The sequence below is a fragment of the Arvicanthis niloticus genome, chromosome 3 (genome assembly GCF_011762505.2).
Source record: "Arvicanthis niloticus isolate mArvNil1 chromosome 3, mArvNil1.pat.X, whole genome shotgun sequence".
NCBI classification, from domain to species: domain Eukaryota; kingdom Metazoa; phylum Chordata; class Mammalia; order Rodentia; family Muridae; genus Arvicanthis; species Arvicanthis niloticus.
In genome coordinates, this window is record NC_047660.1 from 2,898,368 (window position 1) to 2,925,967 (window position 27,600).

At 46.1% G+C, this 27,600-nt stretch overlaps 1 protein-coding gene across 34 annotated transcripts in view; it reads left to right on the top strand.

Moving 5' to 3' along the window:
* Positions 1–11,123, top strand: part of Dock9 (dedicator of cytokinesis 9) — a 252,226-nt gene extending 241,103 nt beyond the window's left edge. For all 34 annotated transcript variants that reach the window (XM_076930545.1, XM_034499085.2, XM_076930554.1 and 31 more), the window contains 4 exons: positions 2,842–3,032; positions 6,659–6,759; positions 7,189–7,327; positions 9,873–11,123. In XM_076930545.1, the coding sequence (XP_076786660.1) occupies positions 2,842–3,032; positions 6,659–6,759; positions 7,189–7,327; positions 9,873–9,995 (554 nt within the window). In that variant the 3' untranslated portion in view covers positions 9,996–11,123. The remainder of the gene's footprint in view (positions 1–2,841; positions 3,033–6,658; positions 6,760–7,188; positions 7,328–9,872) is intronic.
* Positions 11,124–27,600: the final 16,477 nt, after the last annotated feature.

Here is a 27,600-nt window from a genome sequence, read left to right on the forward strand (position 1 = left end):
GGTTCCTTCCACTGTATTACAGCAAACATGACCTTTGGCCTAGCAAGTTGTAGGGGAGTCCTGGCCTTCCCTGCCCTCTGCACACAGGAGGCTTACCTTTCTGCACAGTTCCCAGTTGTGATCTAATTACCTGAAAAACCTTCATAGTTGCCCCCTCCCTGGCCTCCCTGGGTGACCGTTTCTGGACCTCCCTCCTTTCTTCTGCTCCACTCAGATTGGAAACACCTTCTGTTCACCCTCATCTGCCGTGCACTTGACACACACATTCTCTTGTCTGCCTGAAGGGCCACACACCAGTGCGCGGGTCCTGTGTGTAATTACTACGCAGTGACTTCTTCCAGTCCCCACCTGACTGTCCACCTTCCAGGGCCACTTTGTTCTCCCATGTAGTCTTTGAGACAGTGAAGCACACTGCAGTGAGGTGTGTTCCCCAAGATGAGGTCTGTGCCCTTGTGCCTCACATCTCAGCCAGAGAAGACAGCAGACAGTCCACATGGGGCGTTAGGGCTGACAGATGCGGAGGAAATCAGGAACATGGGGTCTGAGGGCAGGGTACAATTTAGTGAGGTGGATCTCATTGAGAATGTGACATTTGAGAGAGGGTGGCCAGAATATCTGTCTGGGAACTCTAGGGATAAAAAGGCTGGAGCCAGGGTGTGTGAGGGAGAGGAGACAGGGTGAGGCCAGCAAGAATACCAGGGCACTGGGACCTGCTGGATCTGGGCACAGACCTGGAGTTTCTCTGAATAGTATCCTGCCTGTGACCCCCTTGAAGTTTGGTTTCCGTCTAAGATGCAGTAGTCAGGACCTAACCCTGAGTAGGGTCAGGTGAATCATGGATGCCTCACACACCAACCCTGGAGTTGGCATTCTCACATGCAAGGACAGCTGAGGTTGGATCACCGCTTCCCTAGCAGTGTGCAGTGATGCTCAGTTCTTTTTTAAAGAGAGGAAAGAAGATTCCTTTGAGCAAGGAAGATCTGTCAGCCCCGCATTTGCCACATCAAAGCTGAGGCATCCACAGGACACAAACAGAGATTCCAGAAAAGATCTCCATACTAAAAATATTTCTGAACCTAGACTGTGACCATGGAGGACGTCTTCCCAGCTCTGCCCAGCCACTGATGTCCCTCAGGATGGGCAGCTGGCCCCATTTCCCCGAGATAAGCCTGGCCTGAGTAAATGTTCCCTATCCATTTACTAAAGATTTCAAATATAACTTCTCTCATCTTTTGCTTGTTAAAAAATAAAATAAGGGGGCCAGCTATGGTGGTGCACACTTTAATCCCAGCACTCCAGAAGCAGATCTCTGTAAGTTCAAAGCCAGCCTGATCTGCAAAGTGAGTTCTAGGACAGCCAGGCCTCTGAAGTAAGAATCTGACCCACAGAAACAAAAATAAGTAAGGTCCTGGAAGATGGTTCAGTGAGTAGCAGAAGCCTTTGTGTCGGCTTGATGACCTCGGTTTGACCCCTGGATTCCACAAAACGTCAGGAGAGCTGACTCCCAAGAGTTGTCCCTTGCCTTCCATGTGCACTGAGGAACACACTTGCCATGTATGCACCTGCGCATGAGCACAGTTAAAAAATAAACTTTCCAGGTCATGTGTGCACATCTAGTGGCAAGCCAGAGTATTGCAGGTTTTCCTGCAACAAGACAGAAATGCTAAACCCTTGAATAAGAGCCTATTGTTAGTTTGTTTGTTTGCTTGTTTAATGTGTGTGAGTGCTTTGCCTGCATCTACATATGTGTACCATGTGCGTGCCTGGAACCTAAGGAGATCAGAAGAGTGCATGGGATCCCCTGGAACTGGATTTACAGATGGGTGTGAGCCGCCATGGAGGTGTTCTTACTCACTGAGCCTTCTCCAGCCTCCTATTATTATTATTATTATTATTATTATTATTATTAATTGTTAAGCTGCTCGGTGTTGATATGGTCAGGTGTCTTGTTAAAAATAGAAACAGTATTTATTATCTTCTAGTGGGAAAGTGTGAGAAACAGTAAATATTTTTTTCCATTTCCTACCACTAGAAGTTTTAAAACACCTTTCCACTGGAACAGTGGTTCTCGTCATTTGAGACTTACTGGTTCCTGAAATGCTTTGCTTAGAAGTTTATTCTCCTGTTTTTGTTTTTTCCATTGGTATTTTAGGTTTAGAAAAATTTGTCATGTGACTCAACTTTCTTCAGAGGAAAGTGAATTTTCTCAAAGATATCGTATGGCACTTTACTTTTACTTGGTCTGCTCAGAACTGGTTGTGTTTTAGAAGCCGCCTGATCCTTATGGCTCTCGTAGCTTCCAAAGAGGCTTAGGGCACTTACCGATAAGAAAGTAAACAAGGAGGAGAGAAAGAGATTTGTTCTCAAAGACACATTTACATGTTCAAGGGATAGCAAGTCACCAGTTCCATTTACCTTATGATAAGACCCATCATTAAACACATGAAAGGGCCAGAGAGATGGCTCAGTGGCGAGGAGCCCTGGCTGCTCTTGCAGAGGACCTCGATTTGTTTCCCAGCACCCACAGGGTGGCTCACAACACCTGTAACTCCAGTTCAGAGGATCTGGTGCCCTCTTCTGGCCTCTGTGGGCAGTGCGCACACTGTGCACAGACATTCATGAAAGCAAACCATTCGTGCATATAAAGCTAGGAGTAAATACAACCTGAAGCATACAGTGCTGAAAAGGAAGGAAGGAAGGCCCAGCTCCAGAGAGTATTAGCATATAACATTGGCAAGTCCTGAGTTTTTGTCTGTAAAACAGGCATAATAATTATGTTCCCTCAGCAGTAGGAAAGACATGTAGACTCTGGTCTAACTCTGGGCTCCCTTTCCTCTGCAGCAATACACTGCTTTCCCTACGTTAAGAAGCGAATCCCCGTCATGTACCAGCACCACACTGACCTGAACCCCATTGAGGTGGCCATCGATGAAATGAGCAAGAAGGTGGCCGAGCTCCGGCAGCTGTGCTCATCGGCTGAAGTGGACATGATCAAACTACAGCTCAAACTGCAGGGCAGTGTGAGCGTCCAGGTGAGCTGAGGAGCCCCCGAGGGCAGTGTGAGCGTCCAAATGAGCTGAGGAGCCCCTGCAGGGCAGTGTGAGCATCCAGGTGAGCTGAGGAGCCCTGCAGGGCAGTGTGAGCATCCAGGTGAGCTGAGGAGCCCTGCAGGGCAGTGTGAGCATCCAGGTGAGCTGAGGAGCCCCTGAGGGCAGTGTGAGCATCCAGGTGAGCTGAGGAGCCCCTGAGGGCAGTGTGAGCATCCAGGTGAGCTGAAGAGCCCCTGAGGGCAGTGTGAGCATCCAGGTGAGCTGAGGAGACCTGCAGGGCAGTGTGAGCATCCAGGTGAGCTGAGGAGCCCTGCAGGGCAGTGTGAGCATCCAGGTGAGCTGAGGAGACCTGCAGGGCAGTGTGAGCGGCCAGGTGAGCTGAGGAGCCCCCGAGGGCAGTGTGAGCATCCAGGTGAGCTGAGGAGCCCTGCAGGGCAGTGTGAGCATCCAGGTGAGCTGAGGAGCCCCTGAGGGCAGTGTGAGCATCCAGGTGAGCTGAGGAGCCCCTGAGGGCAGTGTGAGCATCCAGGTGAGCTGAGGAGCCCTGCAGGGCAGTGTGAGCGGCCAGGTGAGCTGAGGAGCCATTGCAGTAGAGGGGTTTCCCTTCAGCTTGTAGGCTGCAGTCTCTTCACACCAGCAAGATTTGTCCTACCTGCCTGGCACACCAGGCACTTTCCAATTTCCCTGGTGCTTTATCTTCTGTTATCAGAGTGAGCAGTAGGCTTACCTGCCCCCAATCCTGCCTACGACCTGGTAACCTTACTGTAGACTCTCTGCTAGAGACAGTACATTCCTCCTGGCACCCTGACTTTTCAGTGACTTGGAGAATGTTGATTTCTGGTTGCCAAGGTATTTGTAAAGCCTAAGATGGATAGCAGTAAGCTTTCCCATAAACCGTTGGTTTCTAGTTTCCATGAAAATTGCTTCTGAAAAAAATACCTTGAATTTTACCTTCACCGTGGTTTTTTGGTTATTAGAAGGTTTTCATTTTAATTTGGCCCAATCAAGTTAAGTGTGCTGGTAACATTTTTAAAATTCATTTCTTTTTGAGGATTTTATATATGAGGACTGTATTTACATCATCCTTCCCAGCTCCTCCCGTGACCATTCCTCCTCAGACTCAGGATCCCTCTATCACAGACACACACACAACCACACACACAACCACACACACACACACACAGCCTGCTGAAGCTATTCAGTGCCGTGCGTGCGTGCGTGCGTGCGTGCGTGCATGCATGCGTGCGTGCGTGCGTGTTTAGGTCAGGGGCTTGTCCCCAGAGAAGGCGGAATCTTCCTCTCTCAGTGCCTGTAGCTCTTCATCTGGGGTGGGGCTTCATAGGAGTCCCCATTTGTGTTGGCGTATCTGCTGGCGTGTCATTTTTCAGGTCTGATTTTAGACAATCACACTGTTAGGATTTTGACAGGGACACTACTGGTAGTTTTATTGGTCAATTGATTGATAATTGATTGTCCTTTTAGAGAAATGCATAGCACGTGTGGTGACACCTGTAATGATACATGGTTGGTTGTGAAAATTTATCTAGCTATATACTTAAATGTTCCTTTTTAAAAGTTATTTCAGATTGCTAACTAGGTAAAAGGCAGATTTTAAGTCAGCTCCCTGAAGTGACTAGCTTCATACGTACATAAGGAATTCAAGTACCTGTCTGTCCCTCCGTGGACCTCTAGAGTTCATAGTTTTGCCATCCAAGTGTAGTCTATGAAGGCTACACAGACATGTACTGTGTAAGTTTAGCATCTGGGACTCAGTTTCCAAAATCAGTTTTTGTCCCTGTTTCTTCAGATGCACATGTAAAGAACCATGAGTTTTGAGCTAGTGTTTTACCAAATGTCACTGACCACAGAAGTATCTATAGATATGTTTAGTCTCTCCCTCATATTCTACAAGCTTAAACGCCAAAGGGGATATCAACATTCAGGCAACACCGTGATTGTACAACAGGGCCAGAGGCCACATTTTCTGTAGCTAAAAACATTGCTGAAGGGCTTGACCTGGGATCATGGAGCCTCCATGCTAAGGCCAATGAAGGGGCAGGGCAAGAGAGCTTGAGCTCTCTAGGGGGTCAAGCATGCAGTCCCATTTGACAATGGCCTTCGAGGTTTTATTAAAATACCCAGTCACCTTAAAGAACAATGAAGCCCATGCTGAAATGAAGATTTGAAGTTTACACGAGTGCCCACCTGGATAATGGAGTGGAGGCCAAAGGAAGTTAGATCTCTTTCCTTTCAGTGTTTCAGCAACTCTGGCTCCCAGGGCCACTGCTCTCTCTGGCTCTTTAGCATGGCTCTCCACGATTTGACTTGATTATGTTTTGCATACTCTTGGCAGTCTTCCTCTCTGTGTCTGTTTAAAACTGACTGTCTTTTCACACATCAGATAATCTTTGGGTTGTCTTCCCGTTAGCTTGATTTCCACACGGCCTGATGCAGAGCTGCCCAAAATTCAGTCACCATGGGAAGTTAGCACTCCATCACCAAGGCCTTGCATCCGACACCGGCTTCTGCCTCCCTGTGTCCCCATAGCTGCAGTGAAGTCACCTGGCCCAGTTCTGAGAGTGCTGCACAGTCCTACACATGACACATCAGAGCTGCAAGCCAACAGCATTCCCTTCCTTGCCTTCTAAGCCTACCAGACCTTTCCAGAAGAGATTGAGCAGTTCTTCCCCGAGTTCTCTGAGGCTCCTGGAATGTTGTTCTTCGTATCCCAGGATCTAGCCTCTCTCTCCTCATTCCTGTCTTGTGTGGAATACCAACTCCAGAGAACTCTAGTTGGCTGGTTGAGATGGCAGCATCCTGCCACATTGCTGAATATTGATAATATTTCATCTCCAGCACAACTAACTAAAGTCAGCAAGACAGTTTGCCTGTGGCTGCCTGTACCATCCCATGAGATGAACAATGCCTTGGTTTTGTTTCATGGCTGTAGGAGCTGGGAATATGGCTCAGTCAATAAATTCCTTGCTGTTCAGGCTGAGTTCAGATTGCAAGCCCTGGGGAGGCAGAGTCAAGAAGGAAGGCCCCTAGCTCACTGTCTGGGAGATCTAGTCTATTCAGTAAGAGAATCTGTCTCAAAAAAAAAAATTGTGGTGACAAAGGTATGCCTGACCTCTGGTTTACACATGTACATAGACACTCATACGTGCACACACAATAACACTGCCCTATGTTTCATTTCTCACCAGGTTCACCAGGTTCACCTGTTAGTTCAGTACAATGTAGCACCAACTCCAGTGTCTAAAACCCTGTTTGAAGGAACCTTCCTTCTGGACTTGGAGACCTGGGCTCTGGTGTTACACACTGGTTTCTCAGACATGAATAAGTGCATGTGTTCCCTACACTGGCTCCCTCTTATATAAAATGAACCATCACATGACCCTGAGGATGGCTTAGGTGATGGGATCAGGCAGGGTATAATGAATGATATAACTGAGTTTATGGTTTGTTTTTCTTAGCCTTCATGTAACATGAAGGTGATCCTGACTGAATCACTTAAACAGCCTTTGGACTCCGTGGCAACAAACACAAATAAATAACAGCAGCTGGCTTTCTTCTAACACTGTATCAAGCCTTTGCTCTTTTCCCAGGTCAATGCTGGCCCGCTAGCATACGCCCGAGCCTTCCTTGATGACACCAACACAAAAAGATACCCTGACAATAAGGTGAAGCTGCTGAAGGAAGTTTTCAGGTAAAACACACCGAAAGATTCTCTTTAAGAAATTTATCCATCTCTCTGTGCTTGTCAGCTGAACGTTACTATTACAAACAGCTGAGGCAATCTGCTTATAAAGAGGAAAGGTTGTCTGGGCCTGTGGCGAGGATCATGTAGCAAAAGTCGCTCGTGTACCAGCCAGGAAGCAAAGGAGAATGGGGAAGGGTCTTGAGTCCTACAGTCCCCTTCACTGGCGTGTCACCAGCACCCTTCAGACTTCCCACTAGGTCCCACCTCCAAAACCCCATCACCTGCCAATAGCACCACACTGGGGACCACACTTAACAAAGGATGTCTGAGGGTATCACAGAGTAAAACCATAGCAGAGTTCTGGTTCAAGAGAGATGCTTCCAGCCGGACCAACGTCCCCTTCTTCTTGCCTTCCTCCTCTCTCACCTCACCCAGACAATTTGTGGAAGCTTGTGGTCAAGCCTTGGCAGTGAACGAGCGTCTGATTAAAGAGGACCAGCTGGAGTACCAGGAAGAGATGAAGGCCAACTACAGGGAGATGGCCAAGGAGCTCTCTGACATCATGCGTGAGCAAGTAAGTACCACGCCGGCCTGGGCAGCATGTGGGGAATGTTGGGGTCTGAAATACTTCTGATAGTAAGTTAAGCCTTCCAATATTCTAGAGTTATCATTTCTGGGAAAAAAAAAAAGTGTAAGATACCATACCTGCTGTACTAACCCAGATTATTCAGAGAAATAACCAGCTAGTGCCCTTAGGCCACCTTAAGCAGTTAAGGGAGGAGGGTAGCGTCTTTCTCTGTATCTCCTAAGCTTCACCTTTGCCTACCAAGCAAGGCAAAGAAATCACATCCATGCTGTGCTTACAGCTTCCTTTGATAGAACAGGGCTGATCGGCCTGGTTTGTTATCTGTTGCAGTAGGTATCTTTTGTCATTTAAAAAAAAAAAGTGGGACTGTTCCAGGTGAACAGTTGTCATCCCAGGAGAACACACAGGGCTCCTCACTCCGTGATTCTCTCTTCAAGGGCATCCTTCCCAGATCTCTTGTGCTTTCTGTCCTTCCTATGTGAATCCCCATGTGGTCCCAGCAGGCATCAGAGGACACCTCTGGCCAGGGTGTCAAGCAGACATCCAAGAGCAGCAAGCACATCAAGCCGAGTCACTGCACCTATCACATTGGCTCCTGGATCTCACACACACCCTGACTGTGCCTGCGTCACTGTCTCTGGTCTTTCAGAATGGAGGCTGGGACTTTTTGTCAGCCTGCCTTGTCACATGATAACTGGGCATTCCTCCTCCTCCTCCTCCTCCTCCTCCTCCTCCTCCTCCTCCTCCTCCTCCTCCTCCTCCTCTTCCTCCTCCTCCTCCTCCTCCTCCTCTTCCTCCTCCTCCTCCTTCTTGAGAATTTCATGTTATGGACACTATAGTTATACCTACCTCCTCGATGCTCCCCCCCAGCCTCTCTATCTATCTGTCTGTCTGTCTATCTATATCTGTCTCTCCCTCACTCCCTTTCTCTCTCTCTCTCTCTCACACACACACACACACACACACACACACACATTGCATGCATGTGCGTACACGCACACGCGTACATACACCTTCTCAAACTCATGGTTCCTTATTCTTTACTTACGACTGTTACATAAGTTTGTAACATAAATTTGTAAATCCAACCTGCTGAGTCCCTTTGGTGTTGTTCCTATGTGTGGTGTTTGGAGGTGACAGCTGGGTTAGAGAACCTGTCAGGGGCTCATCAGGAGAAAACAGATTCTCTCCTTCTCAGCAGTCATTAACTGTCTCTAGCTCTTCATCTAAGGATGGTCTTGTGAGATTCTCCCATCCGTGTTAGGACGTCAGTCAGTGTTGTTGTCTCTCGGATATTGTTTAGGCAGCCATGTTGTTATGATACCATGGGGCCGCTTCCCTGTCTTACATAGAAGACCCCGTCCTGCAGCAGAAACCCTCACCTTCTGGTTCTTACAATATCCCCCACCCCCGCCGTGTGTGTTTGAGCCCCAGGTGTAGAGACTGTGTGGGAGGTGCATCAGTTGGGACTGTGCAGAACTAAGCTGATTATCTGATCTTTAACATCCTTGCTTTTTCTTTCCCTCCTCCATGCTGCATGTGCTCAGATGGGATGGTAATGCCATTTATTTTATTTTTCTGATAAACTGTCTCCCCTAACCCAAATCCCTATGGTTCTGACCACGTTTGAGCGATTGTGGGTTTGTGCCTGTGTAGTAGAAAGCCTCTCTCCTGAACATTTCTAAAAGTAGAGAAATTGGAAATGATTAAATCATTGATGCGTGAATAATTAAGCACAAAGGAGAGGAGGCTCGTGGGAACAAACTGCTGGAGAAAGCTTGAGATCTTTTCCACGGCACCTCTAGATTCCTGTAGAACAGAGCACCTCATCAGTGGGCACCAGCAGTCAGTATCAAGAAAGATACAAGTAGAGAGAGCGGTGGGCTGGATCTGTTAAACTCCAAGACTGAGCGGATAGTAACTGCAGTGGTCTCTCAATTTCCGTTGTTGCAGCCTCTGAAGAGTAAACCCTTTGGAGCCCATGCACAGAAAGAAATGTGGCCTGGCTTAGTGGCTTTGATCTTTCCAGAGCTGCATGGGTCTGTTCCTCTGAGCCTCCATGTGGCTAGAGATCAAATCCCACCCAGTCCTTTCCTCTAGAGATCAAATCCCACCCAGTCCTTTCCTGGTCTGGTTTGTTTCTCAGAGGCCCTTAAGTCTGTAAGACCTGAGAAAAGGTGATAGGAGAGAAAGACAGATAATTCAAATTCACTTCCAAACAGTTTGTTTTCAGAAGGAGATAAGACTAGTTTGTGTCTCAGTGGAGGTGAGAGACCTCAGATCCAGGAAGTCTAGAAGGCTCCCCAGTCATTAAGTTGAGAAGGAAACAAAGCGAGTTCTTTTAGATGTCCTTATGATCTGACTGGAAGGTGGGCATCTGTAGATAAGCTAAACCACGTAGGCAAACTGCCGAAAGCCAAGCATAGCTGTGCACACCTTTCTGCAGAGCGATGGCTGGATGGGGAGATGTGATGTCACCTGAGGTGGCTGGCTGGCATTGCACGTTGATAACACTGTCTTTCTGTACCTCGAGATTTGCCCCCTGGAGGAGAAGACAAGCGTGCTACCAAATTCCCTGCACATATTCAACGCCATCAGCGGAACACCAACGAGCACAGTGGTTCAAGGGCTGACCAGCTCGTCCTCAGTTGTGTGACTTTTACCTCATGAACCACGTGTGGGGACATGCTTTGTCATGTGCAAACTCAGGATGACTTCCAGAGCTAATCACTGGTGTGGCCAAGCACAGGAAGAAGCCATGGGGAATGGGAATAAGAAAGAGCCTGGACTGTGATATTTAAAAGCAGATTTTATAGGAGTCGGGGAAGGTGCACATATTTTTTTAAATCTCACTGGCAATATTTAGTTTCCTCATGTCTTAACAGGTGTATGTGGATATTCTTGAGCTGCAGTTCAATTTTATTCTTCTTACAGTATAGTATTAAAATAAATGATCTAAAGGAAAAGAGGGAAAGTGTATTGGGATACCTGTAGCAGGTGTGCTGGGACACCTGTAGCAGGTGTGCTGGGACACCTGTAGCAGGTGTGCTGGGACACCTGTAGCAGGTGTGCTGGGACACCTGTAGCAGATGAAGCAGCACTGAACCTGGGGCTGGGGACTAAGCTGGAAAAATCTTGAAAATATTTTTCCCCCTGTGGCACATTCGGGTTGAGTACAAGAACTATTTTTGTGTCTAGTTTTGATGACTGAAGGGAATTGACTATTGTAATTTTTTACTAGCGAATGAGGAGACTTAGAGCCTTTATATTCATGCCTTGTGTTGACAACATGAGCACTTCAGAAGCTGAGTGTGAGCCTAAGCCTAGTCAACAGCATAGAACCAAAGGCCTGTACTAGCAAACACACCTATGCTAACCTAGAACCCTTGTACATATGGATTGTTACTACAGCCTCCTCGCTATGTCCACACACTTACTGCATTTCTACACTTTTACTATGTCAGCGTCCGTGTTGAGTTGATCATTTGTGGCCCATTTGTGCTGTTCTCGGTATATGCAAATACATTGGACTTCATTGTTTATTCTTGTACATAAGAAGTGCAATATGGAGATGTATACAGTCTTTGCTATATTAGGTTTGTAAACTGTTTTAAACAAAATTCATCCTTTTGCCAAAATGGTGGAGTATGTGACCGGTAAGCCCTAAACCCTGTGGTAAGTGGAGGGATAATTTAAAGTTTTCACCATGTTATATTTTCTTTTAAGACTTTAATTTAGTAATTTTATATTTGGGAAAAAATAAAGGTTTTTAATTTAACTGGAATCACTGCCCTGCTGTAATTAAATATCCTGTACCCCAACTGTATTAAAAATAACACTGCTGGTTTTCTGGTAATAAACACTGGATGTTTCTTGTTTGACAATCCTAAGAAAAGACAGGGTACCTAGTGGTGAAGTAACATTACATAATTTTCTCTAAAATAAAGAAGAGTGTGGATGGATACAGTAAGTTGGTGTTGTTGAAGCTGTAGTTGAGTGGATGGAAATCCAAACACCAGTTCTCTGCTTTTCTGGAAGTTTCCATGATACAGATTTCAAAAGGCGGGGTGGGCGTTTATGCTCTCGGAAGACTTGGGTGACTGTATAGCTGACTGAGATGTGGAAGTGACTGCCTGGGAACAGGAGACATCAGTCTGGTTTCCCTCTTTTCAGCCGGTCAGAGCTCACGCCTCTGTCTTCTCCCTGACTTGCTTCTGAGAGGAGCACTCTAGGATACAGTGGTTAGTTGTCTCCCCCAGAGATCCTTAGACAGTCATGATGGTACACCCCACCTCATGGAAGACCACTGTGATGTGGCGACTCTAAGGACTATGTTGGGTCTGAAACATTCTCTGTCAGAGCTGAGGTGAAGCTGGACAGTAAAGGGTGCACTGATGCTCCAGAGTATCTGGACTCAGAGCTTCAGGAAAAACTTAGTTTAGGTTTGCCTGAGTCTCTGACACCCAAGCCCTGTGGTGGCGTATGCCTTTAATCCCAGCACTTGGGAGGCAGAGGCAGGCGGATTTCTGAGTTCGAGGTCAGCCTGGTCTACAGAATGAGTTCCAGGACAGCCAGGGCTACACAGAGAAACCCTGTCTCAAAAAACAAAACAAAACAAAACAAAAAAACCAAACAAACAAAAAAACCAAACACCATCACAAGTAGGTTGGAGAACCCTGTCATCAAACTGGATTTACTAGTCATAAACACCTCATTTCGGAGTCATAAAATTCAAGTCATGAAAGATAAATAAAAGCCTAGAAAGAGTCCCTGGAAGATAAGATTGTTTGGAAGGCAGCCAACCCTCACTATGAGAGTAGAGAAAGGTGCCCACTGTGTGATGGCCATGATGGAGATGGACCCCTAATATAGTGGAGGAAAAGCCAGAGGCATTCAGGTACAGAAAGGGAGTCAACTTTGGTCACTACAGCACAGAGGCAAGAGACAGTGGGGAAGGATAAGGAAGTTTCCTTGGCTGATGAAACATTTCATAGAGTTCATATAAAATAGTTTAATTTTCAAGTAAGAGGACACATCGGGGTGGGGGGATGCTCATGGTATTTACGCTGTAAGTCTGACAGTCTGGTCAGACTGGTTTCTTAGGGAAAACTGATGTTAATGACTAGTAAATGTTAGGGCATTTACAGAGACTGTACTTCTTTTTAATTGATGGCGAAGTATCCATGACAAAATTTGCCCTTGGCCATTCACATGCAGTCAGTGGTGGGACGTTGATGTTATGCAGCCTCCACCACAGCCATCTCCACATCTGTCTCGTCTTCCCAAACAGAAACCGTGTTATCCCAGGAAGAATAACTTCTTAGTTCCCCTTTGAGAAGATTGTTTTTTAAGTAACGTGTAGGATTAAAACTCTAGTTATCTCCTTGTTAGGGACACTTGCTGCCTGGGAATTAAGTAGTATGCATAGATTTCAACATGGAAGCAGTGGCTGAGTATAGCCAGCCCAGACTGAAGAAAAGCTTACGAGAAACAAACAAACAAACAAACAAACAAACAAACCAAGGGTAATGGTTTACTTGTGGGGAAGGTCCTAAGTGGAGAAGCATTAACTTCTGCCAGAGAGGCCAGCTCATGCCTATGGTCTCAGTGCTTAAGAGGCAGACTCAGGAACATAGTGAGTGTAAGGCTAGCCTGGGCTACACACACTTGGTTGCCTTAATGGGGGTCATTTATGTAAATGAGACATGTCAACACAGAAAGTTGTATAGCTTTAAAAATTACTAATCACAGAGTGGTCTAGACAACTTGTATATCAAAAGTTTATATACATTTAGTATATATATGTAGATATATACATATGTGTGTGTGTGTGTGTGTATATATATATATATATATATATATATATATATATATATATATATATTCTGAATCAGATGTGAATAAATACATCCAAGGCTTCCTTTTTTTTTTTTTTTTTTTTTTTTTTTTTTTTTTTTGGTGCTGGAGATGGATATGTCTGGCACACACTAGGCAAGTCTGTCACTAAGCTGTGACCTCAACCTACTTTTGCTTTTATTTTCAGGGTAAGAATACTAAATTTTAAGAGCACACCATCATGTTAGAAATGCCACAGGGAATGGGGCTGTAGGACAGACTTGTTCACTGCGGCATTTTTATAGTTTGATTTCAGAACCAACCTTCCATACCTGTGATTTTTTTTCATCCACTAATCCAACCAAAAATATTTAAGAAAATCACTTCTATATTAAAAATGTGTGAGCTCATTTCTAATCAATGCACATGTGATGGTTGATCTTGATTGAAATCTTGATTGGATTGAGAGTCACCTAGGCGATCAGTGAGGCACAGCCACCGAGGGGGAAAGACCCACCGTGAATGTGGGTGGCACGTGCAATCCACAGGGCCCAGCTGGAACAAATACAGAGACTAGGAAGGATCCCACTGTGCAAAGAAGCCCTCCCTCTGCTCCAAGCTCTTTCACCACAGTCTGTCTCACCACAGACTGTGGAGCCATCCAACTATGGCTGACAACCTTGGAAAGTGTGAGCCAAATCCTTTCCCCCGTGTTCCATTATGTTCATAGCAACTTTATTCATAATAGCCAGAAACTGGAAACAACCTAGATGTCCCTCATCTGAGGAATGGCTATAGAACGTGTGGTATTCTACACAGTGGAATACTACTCAGCCATTAAAAACAAGGGCATCATGAGTTTCAAAGGCAAATTGATAGATCTTGAAAATATCATTCTGAGTGAGGTAACCTAGACCCAAAAGGACATGCATGGCATATACTCACTTATAGCCGTAAAGTACAGGGTAACCATGCTATAATCAATACACCCAAAGAAGCCAAATAACAAGGAGGATACAAGGAAGGATGGTGGAATCTTTCTCAGAAGGGAAAACAAAATATATATCAGAGGTTGATGGAGGGAACAAGGTGGAAGAGGGGAGGGGGAGGGGCGCTGATATCTAGGGAGAGCAGGGGAGAAAGAAGGGAGATCAGCTGGGGATGGGGGCAGTCTCTAGGATATGCCAAAGACCTGGGGTGGGGAGAGGCTCTAGAGGGTCTAAGGGGGTGACTCTAGCTGAGATTCCTAGGAGTGAGAGATATGCATTCTGAGGTGACCACTCCTTATAGCCAGGCAGGAGTTTGCCTTGAGTCTCCAAGGAGATTTCTACCCAGACTTTTGAGCAGCACTGAAGCTGCCGAGACTTTGAGGAAGGAGTTAGCACATTCCAGTTGTGTACAGCAGTGTCATATTAGGACTGTGCTCAGTCAGGCCTTCATTGGAGAGTAAATATGACTTTAAGTATTCTCGAGTGTCAAGATGACAAGGGGCGGTTTTGAGATGACCGCTCTTAATTTCCTCCTTGGTTGGATTGAGATACACACTCTGGGTGGGCCTGTGGGGAGCTCTCAGAGACAGTCGCATGCGGAATACCTACTGAGCAAAAGTCACCCAGGGAGTGACTAGCACCGTCCAAAAGGCTGGAGTCCAGATGGAGCACAGCCAAGGCCCTCAGTGCAGATGTGCGCTCTCTGCTTCCCGGTGGGCATGAAGTGAGTAACGTGATCTACTGTGCCTTCCACCATAATGCCCTGCCTCCCAGCAGGCTGAGAACCAATGGAGCCAGCTGACCATGGCCTGAGCTTCAGACACTGTGAGCCTAATAAAAGTTCTTATTACTTAAGCTTGTTGACAGTCTCGTTCCTGTGTGTTACACACGCCAGTTGCTCTCACACACCACCCTCTCTAACCTGCCTCCCCGCCCTGCCCTGTCTGTCCCCTTCCCACCCACTTCCCTACATATTTTTTCTCACATTTCTGTTTGTTTTATGACCCACTGAGTTTAACAAGCCTGGGTTTGGAGCTACCCATGGGAGCCGGATGAGCTCAGAAGAGAGTATACAAGACAGTGACTGTTCCTCTCCTAGAACCTATCACTAGCTAACAGTTCAGCAGCAAGGGTAGGGTCCTGTTAGCTACCCCCCATCTGTGATTAATTGCTGATAGGGCCAGCCTTGTGCAGGCCCTGTACAAGTGACAGCAGCTGCCATGAGTTCATGGTTGTGGGGATTGTACATTCTTAGAAAATAGTGTTTGCAGCCCTTCGCCATATCTTTTAGGTTCTCGTTTTTCTGACTTCCTCATCTGCCATATTCCTGAGCCTTAGACGGGGTGGTATAAATGTCTTATTTAAGGCTTAACTCCAGTGCGTGTATGTCACTTCTTCTCAGCATGCTTGAGTGGCCATGAGTCTACATTCACCACCGTTCACTGCAAAGAGAGACTTCTCTAAGACTGAAGGTGGCTTTTGTCTGTGACTGAGGCTCCCAACTTGAGGGTTGCAACCCCTTTGGGAGTCAAATGACTTTTTCACAGGGTCATATCAGATATCCTGCATATATCAGATATTTATGTTACAATTCATAACAATAGGTAAATCATGAAGGAATGAAATCATTTTATGTCTGGAGGCCACCACACCATGAAGAACTCTACTGAAGGGTCACAGTATCAGGAAGTTTGAGAACCATTGGTCTATAGGTGTAAACATAAATTATTTAGAGGGCAGTTTGATTCTATGTTACTTTAGCAACATTAGTAGTAAGTTCCCCCACTTGACTGTGACATCCCCATGCCATAAGGTTTATGTTACAGTTGTGGTCATTGTATTTACTTTACAATTATAATTAATAACAACATATAGATGCTCCCTCAGTTTATGAAGGGAGTGTGTCCCAGTAAATCCATCATACATTGAAAACAGATCTGGCCCCGGAGGGATGGAGGAACAGCCACTGAGTATTTCCCCTCTGGAGTTGCCAAGATGGAGAGATGCCTGTAAATGGGACTGCCAGTGCAGTCTCTGTTTCCTGGTACACTGAGATCTGAGCAAGCAGGTAACGAAAGCTCCAGCTACTGTAGTTCAGCTGCTCACCATGCCTCCCCTGCCAAGATAGACCGCCCCTCAGAAGGAACATCACCTCATTAAGTTGCTTCTTTTAAAAAATATATTTAGAATGTTATATTAAAAATATTTAAATACAGTCTAAACATTTTTAAATTGTATATACATCTGGGGGGGGGGGGGCATGTACATGTGACTGCAGGTGCCCTCAGAAACCAGAAGGTATTGTTGAGTTCCCTGGAGCTGAGTTACATACAGATAGTTGAGAGTCACACGGTGTAGGTGCTGGGTGCTAAGCTCAGGTCCTCTACAAGAGCAATGCATGTTCTTAACTGCTGAGCCATCTTTCCAGCCCCCTTAAATTACTTCTTCACAAGTATCGGGTCACAGCAACAGGTTAAGTAACTCATTTGAGGTAGCTTCTGGAGTGAGTGTGGACAGAGAAGGGGTCAGGAACTAAGCCTTGAGCCGCTCCAGTATAAAGAGGAACCAACAAATGATCAAGACAGAGAAAGTAGTAACGTCCAGGGACCAAGAGAGAATAGCATTTCCCAGGACAATAAAAAGCAAGGCGATCCTCTAACAGAAAGGAGAGAGGGGTACTGCAGGTCACAGAGATGTGCATGCGCAGAAATACCCTTTGCATCTTTTTTAAAAAGACAATGTCAGTTGGCTGGCTGAACCTGGCTGACCTGGAACTCACTATGTAGACCAACTAGGCAGGCCTCAAACGCACAAGAGATTCATATTCCTCTACTTTCAAAGTTCATATCCCTTTGTCTCAAAAGAAGAAGTCCTTAGGAATGTAATTAATTTCTGAGTCAATGAGAATACACATTTTTGACCAACATCACCACTGGAGGAGGCTTATAGATGGGCCCAGTCTTGGTGACAGTCTGAGCTTGTGAAGCATAAACATTGAGTAAAAGGCTCAGCATGAGGACCTTGGGTGTGCAGCCATGTCTCATGTGGACTTAAGCCAACTCTCTCACAAGTCAATGGGAGCCCACACTGGTCCTCCCTCATGGGACCCCAATCCTTGGAACAACTGAGGCTGAGGGAGGGTGCCCTTATTGTGTGGAAAGGACAAGAACAATGGCTCCTTCAGGTCTGTGTCAACTAGAATTTAGAATGTGGCCCCACTGGTTGAGGTGGCAGGGTGGCACTTCCAGATGTGCTGGTGGTAGCTACCTGAGAACTTCCTGTGCCTTGTTGAGGAAGCCGGGACAGAGGAGCGATACTAAACTGCTAGGCTTTACAAGTTGAGCAGCATCACCCAGGTCCAGGTCCAGGTCCAGACCTGAGAGATTTTGCAACCAATGACATGGACGTAAATTAAACTGATCTTCCTTAGATGCTATGTCACGTGGAGGAGGCCCAAAGCTGGTCCTGAGCAAAACTGAGGGTGACAGACCCAGCAGCTCTGAAGTGGAGCAGGCTTAGGACAACCACCTTTCAAAGGTCAGCCTATCTTTGGTCAGATGGGACATGTTCTCAAAGGAATCAAATCCAGAAAAATGAAGAAAACTGCCCAGGATGTTCAGAGTGGGACAGCTGGGGTTGTTTGGGGTTTGGGTGACCTGATTAGCTGCTGTCATGCCTAGCAATGGGGACCCTGTGGGGCTGTAGCCTTCCATCTCCCAGGTTTGGACATATCGCCCAAAATTTTCTAGTTGAAGTCCAAAACCTCAATATTTCAGAGTTTGACTGGATTTGGAATGAGAATGAAGATCTGCAGCACAATTCCTTAAGATTATTAGGGTGGCCCTAATCCAAGTTTATTGGAACTCTGATAAAGGGGGGGAAAAAGAGGGAGGAAGAGATTTAGGCACAAACACCACAGAAAGAACACCTTGTGAAGACACAGAGGGACCGCTATTTACAAGCTAATGTGACCTAGAGCAAATTCTTCTCTCAGAACCCTCAGAAGGAACCAACCCAGCCAGATCTCCTTCTTGGACTTCCAACCACCAGAGCCATCGATCCCTAAGTCTAGAGTTGCCTGTTTGACACTTTGAGAGGGCAACTGAGCACAGGACTGAAACAAGATCCCTAGCCATGAACATGATGGGTGAAGCTTCCTTTCCCCTGGGGACACATGGAGAGAGGCTCAAAGCCCCCAGGAGGGTTTGGGCAGAAAACATAGCCAATCCACAGCTGAAATAAAAACAGCAAGTCTTTGGAGAATTAACTCTGATCTGAAACTAATATTGGAAAGCAGCCATTGTTACCAGTGAGTTTGATGGATTTATTTGACAGACTCAAGAAAAGTCTTCCAGGGAGTGGAGGAACAGAAGTGGGCCATGTTGCCTGGTAAGCTACTCTCCACCTTTTCCTGGTCAAGGAGTTTCAGAAGATAATAAGGCTCTTCCTGTCACCACCCTAGACAAGCTGTCACAGAACCATCCTGGCCCACTGCTTAGCTTGGCATGGTAAAAGTAACCCAGATGAGGAGGCCAGTAGCCGGATTCTCCTGTGCACCAAGCATGGAATCACATCACCATCTATCAGTTTTGACATTGACTTCACATACATATTTCTTCCAAATGAGGTGATTTGTTACTGTGTCTCTTATACCAAAGGGACTTTAGGGAGCTTATGTCACAAATCATATTAAATGATCTAAGCAAATGTAGAGAAACAGCAGTAAAGGAAGAAGGAGATAGTTATGCATTTGAATAAACAACGTGAATTAAGCCCCAAATTTTGTTCCGAGCGTTCTGGCAACCTAAGAAGAACAAAGTAAAACACAAGAGTTGAGAGCAAGAAGTGTTAGTGGAACACTGTGATCTTTTAAAGTAAACCATCACACAACATTTACATTTTTATTTCAATGTGTGCATCCCAAACATGTTCTACACTCAAATTTCTCGTGTTTGTAGATGTTTCAGATTTCCCACATAAGCCCAGCTTCAAACCGATGACGATACATGTAGTCCCTGCCTGATCCCAATCCCATGTCCTAGGCAAACCCAGAGCTGTTTTCTCCTTTCTCCCTTTAAAAAAGGAAATACTCTCTGTATCTTTTCTGATAGTAAAGCCAGCATTTGTTCCTGTCATACAGTGCATAAGATGTTGAGTAATATTTTTAGAATAAAAATACCCATCATCCTCCCTACCAGATGAAAGGCAAAACATTTCACCTGAGTGCATTCCGGCATTTCTCTGTCCTTTGAGTCTCCCATTGTTTCGTGGCCCACATATTTTTCAACTTGTCTTAACTGAAGGGTATTTTGTTCCAGGAAAATACCATGTCAAAGCATCTTGAATTACCAGCTCTTCCACCTCTCCAAAGCTTGGAACTCATTTCCCTTAAGATACAAGTTAAGCAACCAAACCTTGGCTGCCACCTTCGCCCTGTCTGTGTGGGTGAGCCTTCCCAGAGACAAAGCCCTGCTCAGCACACCCATGGGAGCCACTTCTGCTTGTTCCCTGAGCAAACTGTTGGAGACCTCAATCCAAGCCCCTGCCTGAGACTTCTTCCCACTGAGATCTGACTTTCTCAGTGTCCCTAGAAGTTGAGTGGATTGGAAAGTGTTGCTGAACACAACCACTGTCAAAAAAAAAAAAAAAGAAAGAAAAAAGAAAGAAAGAAAAGAAAAAGATGACTGGATTTATTTGAATTTCCTTGACCTGTGCTGTTTTTCCCATTTGAAATTGTATCTTATAGGATATTCATAAAAATGAACATTTTAATCCCACCTCAAGATAATGAGACCAGAGGAACTCTGTGGATTTGTCCATCCGTTCTTATCCTACACATTAGCTGTGTGGCAGGGAGACAGTTGAGAGAAAAGGGCATTGTAAAGAGAGAGGACTCACACATGAGGACTGAGGGCAGGAAGAGCGCCCTCTATGGGATTCTGCCAGGAAAGCTTGTGTCACCCCGAGAACACAGCCTGGTGGGAGATGCCAAACATGCCCACTTCACCTTGTTTCCTGGGGAGACCTCCTTTGTTCTACTATTTCTGAGGGCCACCATCTTTTGCTTCATGCTGGATAGAGAAGCCTGGTCTTCCAGTCCTGCTTCCTTGTCCTTGAGGCAATTGTTCTTCCTGGACCACCGTGCACATCCCTGAAGCCACTGCCTAGATTCATTGCCATTGCTGTCCTGAGAGGAAGTATCTCTGGACAGAGTGGCTGTGATGTAAGACACAGACCTCTTTATTCCCTATGGCCCAACAACCATCGTGCTCCTGATGCGAGACTCTCCAGGATGAGGATTATGGTAGGTGATAACCCTCAGTCCCAGGAGGGCAAGGAGCTCTATAGCCATTTTTCCCAGAGCCTCTCAGCACTGACTAAGCTCTGTGACCACCGATGGAAAGTGAATCTTCCACAGAGCTCTACAGAGGTGCTCTAGTGTGCATGCCACTCTGCCTACTTGGAGCTACCTTGATGCAGGGTGAAGATGACTACCTGCAACCCTGCTCTTGCTCATACCTTTGCTGACCCCCACCAGCAGTGGGTCCAACCACACTCTCACCATCAACAGCCTTCAGGAGAGCCTTTGCTTTGTCCTCCTACACCACTGGTTCCTCCTGCATAAGCACCCGACTACCACCCAGTGTCTGTGTCCAAGTGCCTGGAGCTCAGCACTCTTGCTGCTGGTCCAGGCTTAGGCCCTATTGGTACCTCCTGAAGCCATCTTGTATACAAGCCATACGGCAATGCCCATTGTCCCCTGCCAACCCATATGACAGCTTCCTTCATCTCTGCACTATAATGATATCTACCCATATCCAGCTTTCCAGTCCAGACTTCTACAGATTTCCAGCTGGGCCTGATTACCTGAAAAATAGGCTTAGACCTGAATATCGCCACAAGTGCCAGTCAACATGTTTACTCCCCAAAGCATTCTGGGACCAGTTAATGCCATCACCATGTAAGGTGAGGTGTAAGTATGGAAATGAGATTTTACACACATGGCTATATTGCAGCCACCTCAAGGCTGGGGAAGGCCTAGTCCCAGCTTATCAGCTCTCAGAGGGTGTTGAAGCAGATAGGCCAGTGAATTACTGAATTACTAGCTTGGGCACATACTAGTAACATGACTTGGGAGTTACATTCTCTGGCCATACCAGCCTCATAGGGCTTGCTTACTATACATGCAGGGCCTGGCCTCTAGTAGAGCCTTAGATGTCACCGTTCTCCCATCCCTGTGCTGTCCACTTGAAACTAGTTGGAACCTTCACAAAGAGACAAAAGGCCCCTTAACTAACATGACCTGCTAAAAGCATGATGTGTTTTCTTTTGTTCCTAAGCCTTGTGCTCCCAACAGCTTCGTCATCGACACTAGATTAGGTCACAAAACTAGACTGTAATTTTGGAAGTCACACAGCTAAGCAATACATCATTAGCATCCAACCAGCTACACCACAAATAACACCTCTGATGTGTGGGTTAGCCTAGCAGTTGTCAAGGTTACTTCACAGAAGCTTAAAAGCCACTTCTGCTAAATGCATTTAACTGTCTACTCAAGCCTGCACATACCTGATGGGGTGAGATTTGACATCCATTTCTTTGTCTGTCTGACCCCCTCCTGTCTTCAACTTGGATCCAGGTTTATCTCTGCTCCACGTGGAGGCATGTTCATTTGAGAAACATTCTGTCTTGTACTTGCCAATGCCAGGTGGTCATGTGACTCTTCCACCTGACCTCTTGCTTTCTCCGAATCTCAGGCACTCAAGGCCATCAACCAAGGCTTATCACAAGGCCAAGTTCATACAGGATGACAGCAGCAGCAAGAGTGCCCACTAATTACAGGCTGACACACCCAGAGCACTGAAAAGTCTTTAACTGGACAACAAGAGGCTCAATAGCTTCTGCTTTAAGTCTGCAGTCATCAGCCCACCAGAGATAAGGGCGGGCTATTTATCTTTTAAAAGCAAGCTCATTATGAATGGACAACAGCTAAAATTTAGCCTCCCCCTTGCCCCCCCCCAAAAAAAACTATAAAAACCTGTTGTTACCATCACTAAGCAAGCTGACTGGTCACTGCTTTCTCTCTTTGGCCCAAGTCAGCTGGAATTGATATTCTAATAATGAAGACTTACCTGTCTCGGGTTGGTCTCCTTTCTACTATCCCCATACTAAGATGTACTGGGGCAGCTTCAGAAACATCAGGAAAACCAAGACATTTCTGACCCAGTGAACACATAATGTTGGTTCTGCCAACATGTATCTCATGGGGTTCTGTACCTCTGTACATAGAATGGCATTGGCTTGGGGCCTGACCCTCGCCTCACCACAGCCTTCTGTGGAAGGTAACATTTCATTTCCATCATGAGGACCCTGTGACCTGCCAGCATGAGCTAGGACCCTGACCAGACTTCCACCCTGGTGCTCCTTGGAGACTCCAGCAGGAAGCTCAAAGCAGAACTCTCCTCCTGTGCTGGCAAAGTTCCTGGACCAGTACTCTGTGTCTATCTTCCACCTCTGTACCTCCCAGGAATCGATCCTTAGAGAGAGGAGGGACCTGGCAGTCAGAATCACGCTGTGTCCTCTAAGCCAGATGCTCTGCAGAGCTGCTACAGGGAACATAAGGGGAACAAACCTCTCCTTACTAATATTTTAACTGGCTTATTTGTATTTCTTGTCTTCCTATAAAGTATGTCAGGAAGATTGTAATGTGTGAAAAAGAAGGCAGAGATCAAAACCAGGTAAGGGGCAGAAAACAGGCTTGGGGCTAAAAAGACAGGCTGAGGAACTGAAGAGTTATCATGGGTGATGGGAGAGGACAGTTGGGATGTCCTCCTAGTCTTCAGCTTAGTATACCGCTTATGAAGGTGTACATACAGCCAAATATTGACTAGTCCTTTTCATGCCGCAGAGAGCACACTGAGGCAGCCATCTAGACAAGGAACTCTAGGAGAGGCAACGTGGTCTAGGAGACAAGTTCAGAAGTTATTGTGATCTCCCAAGATGGTGATGGTGAGCTTATCAACAAAGGTGGCACCAAGGGAGAGGGGAGGAGGAGGAGAAAGAAGAGGAGGAAGAGGAGGAGGAAGAACTAACACAGCACACAACCTTCACCTTAGGGACTAAGGAATGACCATCTCAATGAGAAGCTTTCCCCTTTGCCCCTTAGGAGGCAGCATGTTCACAGACAGTCCAATGAAAGCAGCACCTCCAGGGCATTGCAACACAGCCCTGGCACCAGGTACCCAGCTCTGCTGCATTCCAGGGAAGACCTGAATTGCCATTTGGAGTCCTGACCCAACTATCAGGACCAACAGTCATGGCCCAGTTTCAACGTGACTATCACTGGCTGACACTCAACTGCTGTTACCCAAGATTCTGAATCTGGCCTCACAGCATCAGGTCTTCCTTGGCCTCTCCATCTTCCAGGCTCCAGTGTCTGCCCATCCCGCCCCCCAAGCCCCTCTAGAAGGAAAAGCATTTATCAGTGAGATATTGTATAGCACCGTGATGACACCTTTGCTCTTGGCAGCCAGGGGTCTGGACTTGACTTCTATCTGTCTTCTTACACAGTATGTGACTTGGACCATGGTCCAAATTGTGTCCACCTTAGCGAATATAGGCAAATGACAGTGTCCACCTGCCACCCTGTTCTCCCATCGGGAGGAAATGGAAGAATGGAGTTGAGCATCAGTGGTTTCCTGAGTTCCTGCTGTGTGGCGGACAGACTTCTGGGACATCAGAGCAACCGTTGTGAAAACAAGACTTAGCAAGATATCGTCACCTTCCTTCTAGACTGTTCCACCTGAGCCTCCCTCTAGACAGACAGCAGCTGTGAGCCACTGAAGCCCACACTCACTCTCTTGGTTCATCCAGATGGCTCTAACCCAACTCTCTCCTCCTTCTTCCTCCTCCTCTTCTTCCCCCTCCTTCTCCTCTCTCCCTTGGTGCCACCTTTGTTGATAAGCTCACCATCACCATCTTGGGAGATCACAATAACTTCTGAACTTGTCTCCTAGACCACGTTGCTTCTCCTAGAGTTCCTTGTCTAGATGGCTGCCTCAGTGTGCTCTCTGCGGCATGAAAAGGACTAGCCATTATTTGGCTGTATGTACACCTTCAGTTGTGCTGATGTCTTCATGCAAGTTCCTAATGGCCTTAGCTTCTCCCAACTAGAGGGAAACTGGACACCTTGGGCCCTGTCCTCCCTCTAACTCCACCTCCCAGTCCATCTGTCCCAAAGCCTTCCTCTCCACTCCCTGGATGTAGATGCTCCCTGTGACTCTTCAACTGTTCCCACCTGTGAGCAGTCTTCAACTCCACAGTATAAGCCACATACTCCTGTTGGAAAATCCAGCATGTGGCCAACATGACATGTACTGTGTGCTGCCTTCCTTCTATTTGTCTTGGATGAAGAATATGTAGCTCAGTAAAAACCTGCAGGGAATTCTGGGTTCTCATATTCAACAGCCTTGTGACTTCAGCTTCTTCATTTGATGTTAAGGTCTTCCCTTTGAGCAGAACAGTTGCCTTGTGGCTGTAAAATGCACCTGTTGTTTGGGACGCTGCCACCATTTTCAGCACCTGAGTTCACCTTACCAGTCGTTTGAGAAGAAAAAAGTTTTACTTAAGACCACACAAGCCACTCTTAAAATCAGTCCATTCTGTAACTGCACTTTTTGGCTAATGCACCTGTTGTTTGGGACGCTGCCACCATTTTCAGCACCTGAGTTCACCTTACCAGTCGTTTGAGAAGAAAAAAGTTTTACTTAAGACCACACAAGCCACTCTTAAAATCAGTCCATTCTGTAACTGCACTTTTTGGCTACTGTATTGGGCTCTTACACCCACCATCCCTCTCCACCTTGATCCCTTCCAACCCTTCAACACTAGGTAGGAGAGAAAGGTTAGAGGAAACGGGGGCGCAGAAGACTATTTCCTGATGATTAGGAACATCAGGTTGCTTAGGGAAAGTCCCGTCTTTGTCATCAGGATATCGACAATCAGCAATCCAACAAACAGCAACAGCAGCAAGAACAGCAGCTGCTGCAGCCTCTCAGGGCTCTCAAATCTATGCACTCTCAAGAATCCCCAGAATTCCAAATGTGAAGTATCTTCAGCTGGCAGAATCACTCCTCTACCAGAGCCTGGGACAAATCATACTCAGCTGCTGTGAACAGTCTGAAGCAGCCCCATATCCTGGGTTATGGTTAAAACAAAAACATATTCACATAACATAACTAGATTTCTAAGAAAAAGAAACCAAAATTCTCACTACACCATTCTATCCAGCTGTTTTTCCTGCTCAAAGCAAACAAGGAAAACAGGACAGGAAAACAACCTGGTTCACTGGAAAACTGAGCCACCCACCCATGGTGACAAGTCGATCAGCAATTTTGCAAGTCTTTCTCCAGCTTACACTAATATATGTCATGTCCTGTGTCATCTCAAGTGGCAGTTGAGGGAGGGACACCCTAATAACCAATGTCATTAATCTGTGAACCAACAAAACTTACACAGAGCATCAGGGTGAGTCAAGCCAACCCAAGCCAGGTACTATAACAGAGAGAAGGGTGTTTCTAGCAGGGGCTTTACCTTCATCATATTTCTAAGACCTAAAAGATGTGTTTGTGGGGGATGTTATACACAAGGCCTGAAATGACGAGACCTGAACTGGAACCGAAGCAGGCAGTGGAGTGTGAAAGACATGACAGGCTGTGTTCTGATTAGGGTTTATCCTGTGGTCAATTAGAATCAATAGCTGATTTTGTCGTTGGGGGAGAGGGTGGTGGTGGTGATAGAACGATCAGGTGACATGACTACTTCCAAGTTCTGACAAATGACCTGCTTGCAGAACAAAGCAGAGATGGGACCACGGGGTGGCTGGGACAGTATCTACCGTCTTCCTCAAGTCTGCTCACCAGAGTCCTCTCAAAGAATGACTCAACTGCTCCCCTCTAGTGGACCGGAAGGCATGGTAGAGAGGAGAGGAGAAGGAGCAGAAAGAGGAGGGATAAGAAAGAGGGAGGAGGGAGGGGAGAGGGAAGGAGGAGGAAGATAGGAGGGGAGGAGGGAGAGGAGAAGGAAAAGGAATTATTTGACAAGAAGGAGCAGGGGGAAAGAAGTCAAGACTGAGAAGAGGAAGAGGAGGGAGGTCAATACTATGGTTAGTCAAAATGTCAGATGCAACTGTTGTAGGGCACTTCCTGTTTTCATACTAACTGATCCCTCGGATGCTCTTCGGCATTCTAGACATTTCATTAAGGTATCGGGTAAATAAGCCTGGTTTTTGTTTTATTTTGTTTGTTTATCAAAATTGGAGCTTCCCACTTGCATTTTAATAGAATATCTATTCTTTGACAATGTTGTCATACATGTAATGTGTCTTGATCTATGTACCACTAACTTCCTCTCTTCTTTTCCCCATATTACCTCCCATCCCCACTTATTCGCATTCTCTCCTCACACTGTGTGTGTGTGTGTGTGTGTGTGTGTGTGTGTGTGTGTGTGTGTGTAAAACCCACTGAATCCAGCTAGTGCTGCCTGTTGAAATATTGACCAATCTTGCTGGCTTGGTTTCATGTAAGTATTCATAGCTGCAGTGAGTTCATAACCCACTTGGCATTACTTTCATTACTTAAAAATGCTATCAGGGCATCTTGAAATGGACAACCAAACTATGACTTTAAGAGAAATGTAACAAGCATAACAGTTCAGAAATCCATGACCCCAGGATGCAGACACCACAGTGTGTTAACTTAGCTCAGGCTCAGTAGATGCTGGACTCACTTTCACAAGATCCCAGTTCAACTATCTGAGCAAACGCCGGGGCATGTGTGGTGACCTCAAGGGATCTCTATGTTTTGAGGGTTTCATCTGGAGTCATAACCCTCACAAGTTGAAGATGGGACAGGGAACGGATGTCCAGGCTTCCTGGAAATGCCAAGATTGGTGTGTCTGTGTGTGTGCGTATGCATGTGTGTGTAAGTGTGTGTGTGTGTGTGAGAGTGTGTGTGTATGTATGTGTCTGTCTGTGTGTGTGTGTATGTATGTGTACATGTGTGTCTGTGTGTGTATGTGCATATGTGTATGTATGTGTGTGTATGTGCATGTGTGTGTATGTATATATGTGTTTGTGTGTGTGTGTGTGTGTGTGTGTATATGTGTGTGTGCATGTGTATTGGTGTATGTATGTATGTGTGTGTGCATGTGTATGTGTGTGTATGTATGTATGTGTTATGTATCTATGCATATGTGTATGTGTGCATGTATGTGTGTAAGAGTGTGTGTATGCTTGTGTCTGTGTGTGTGCATGTGTGTGCATGTATGTCTGTATGTATGCATATGTGCATTGTATGTGTGTATGTATGTATGTGTGCATGTATGTGTCTGTGTGTGTCTGTGTGTGCACATGTGTGTATATGTATGTATGTATATGTG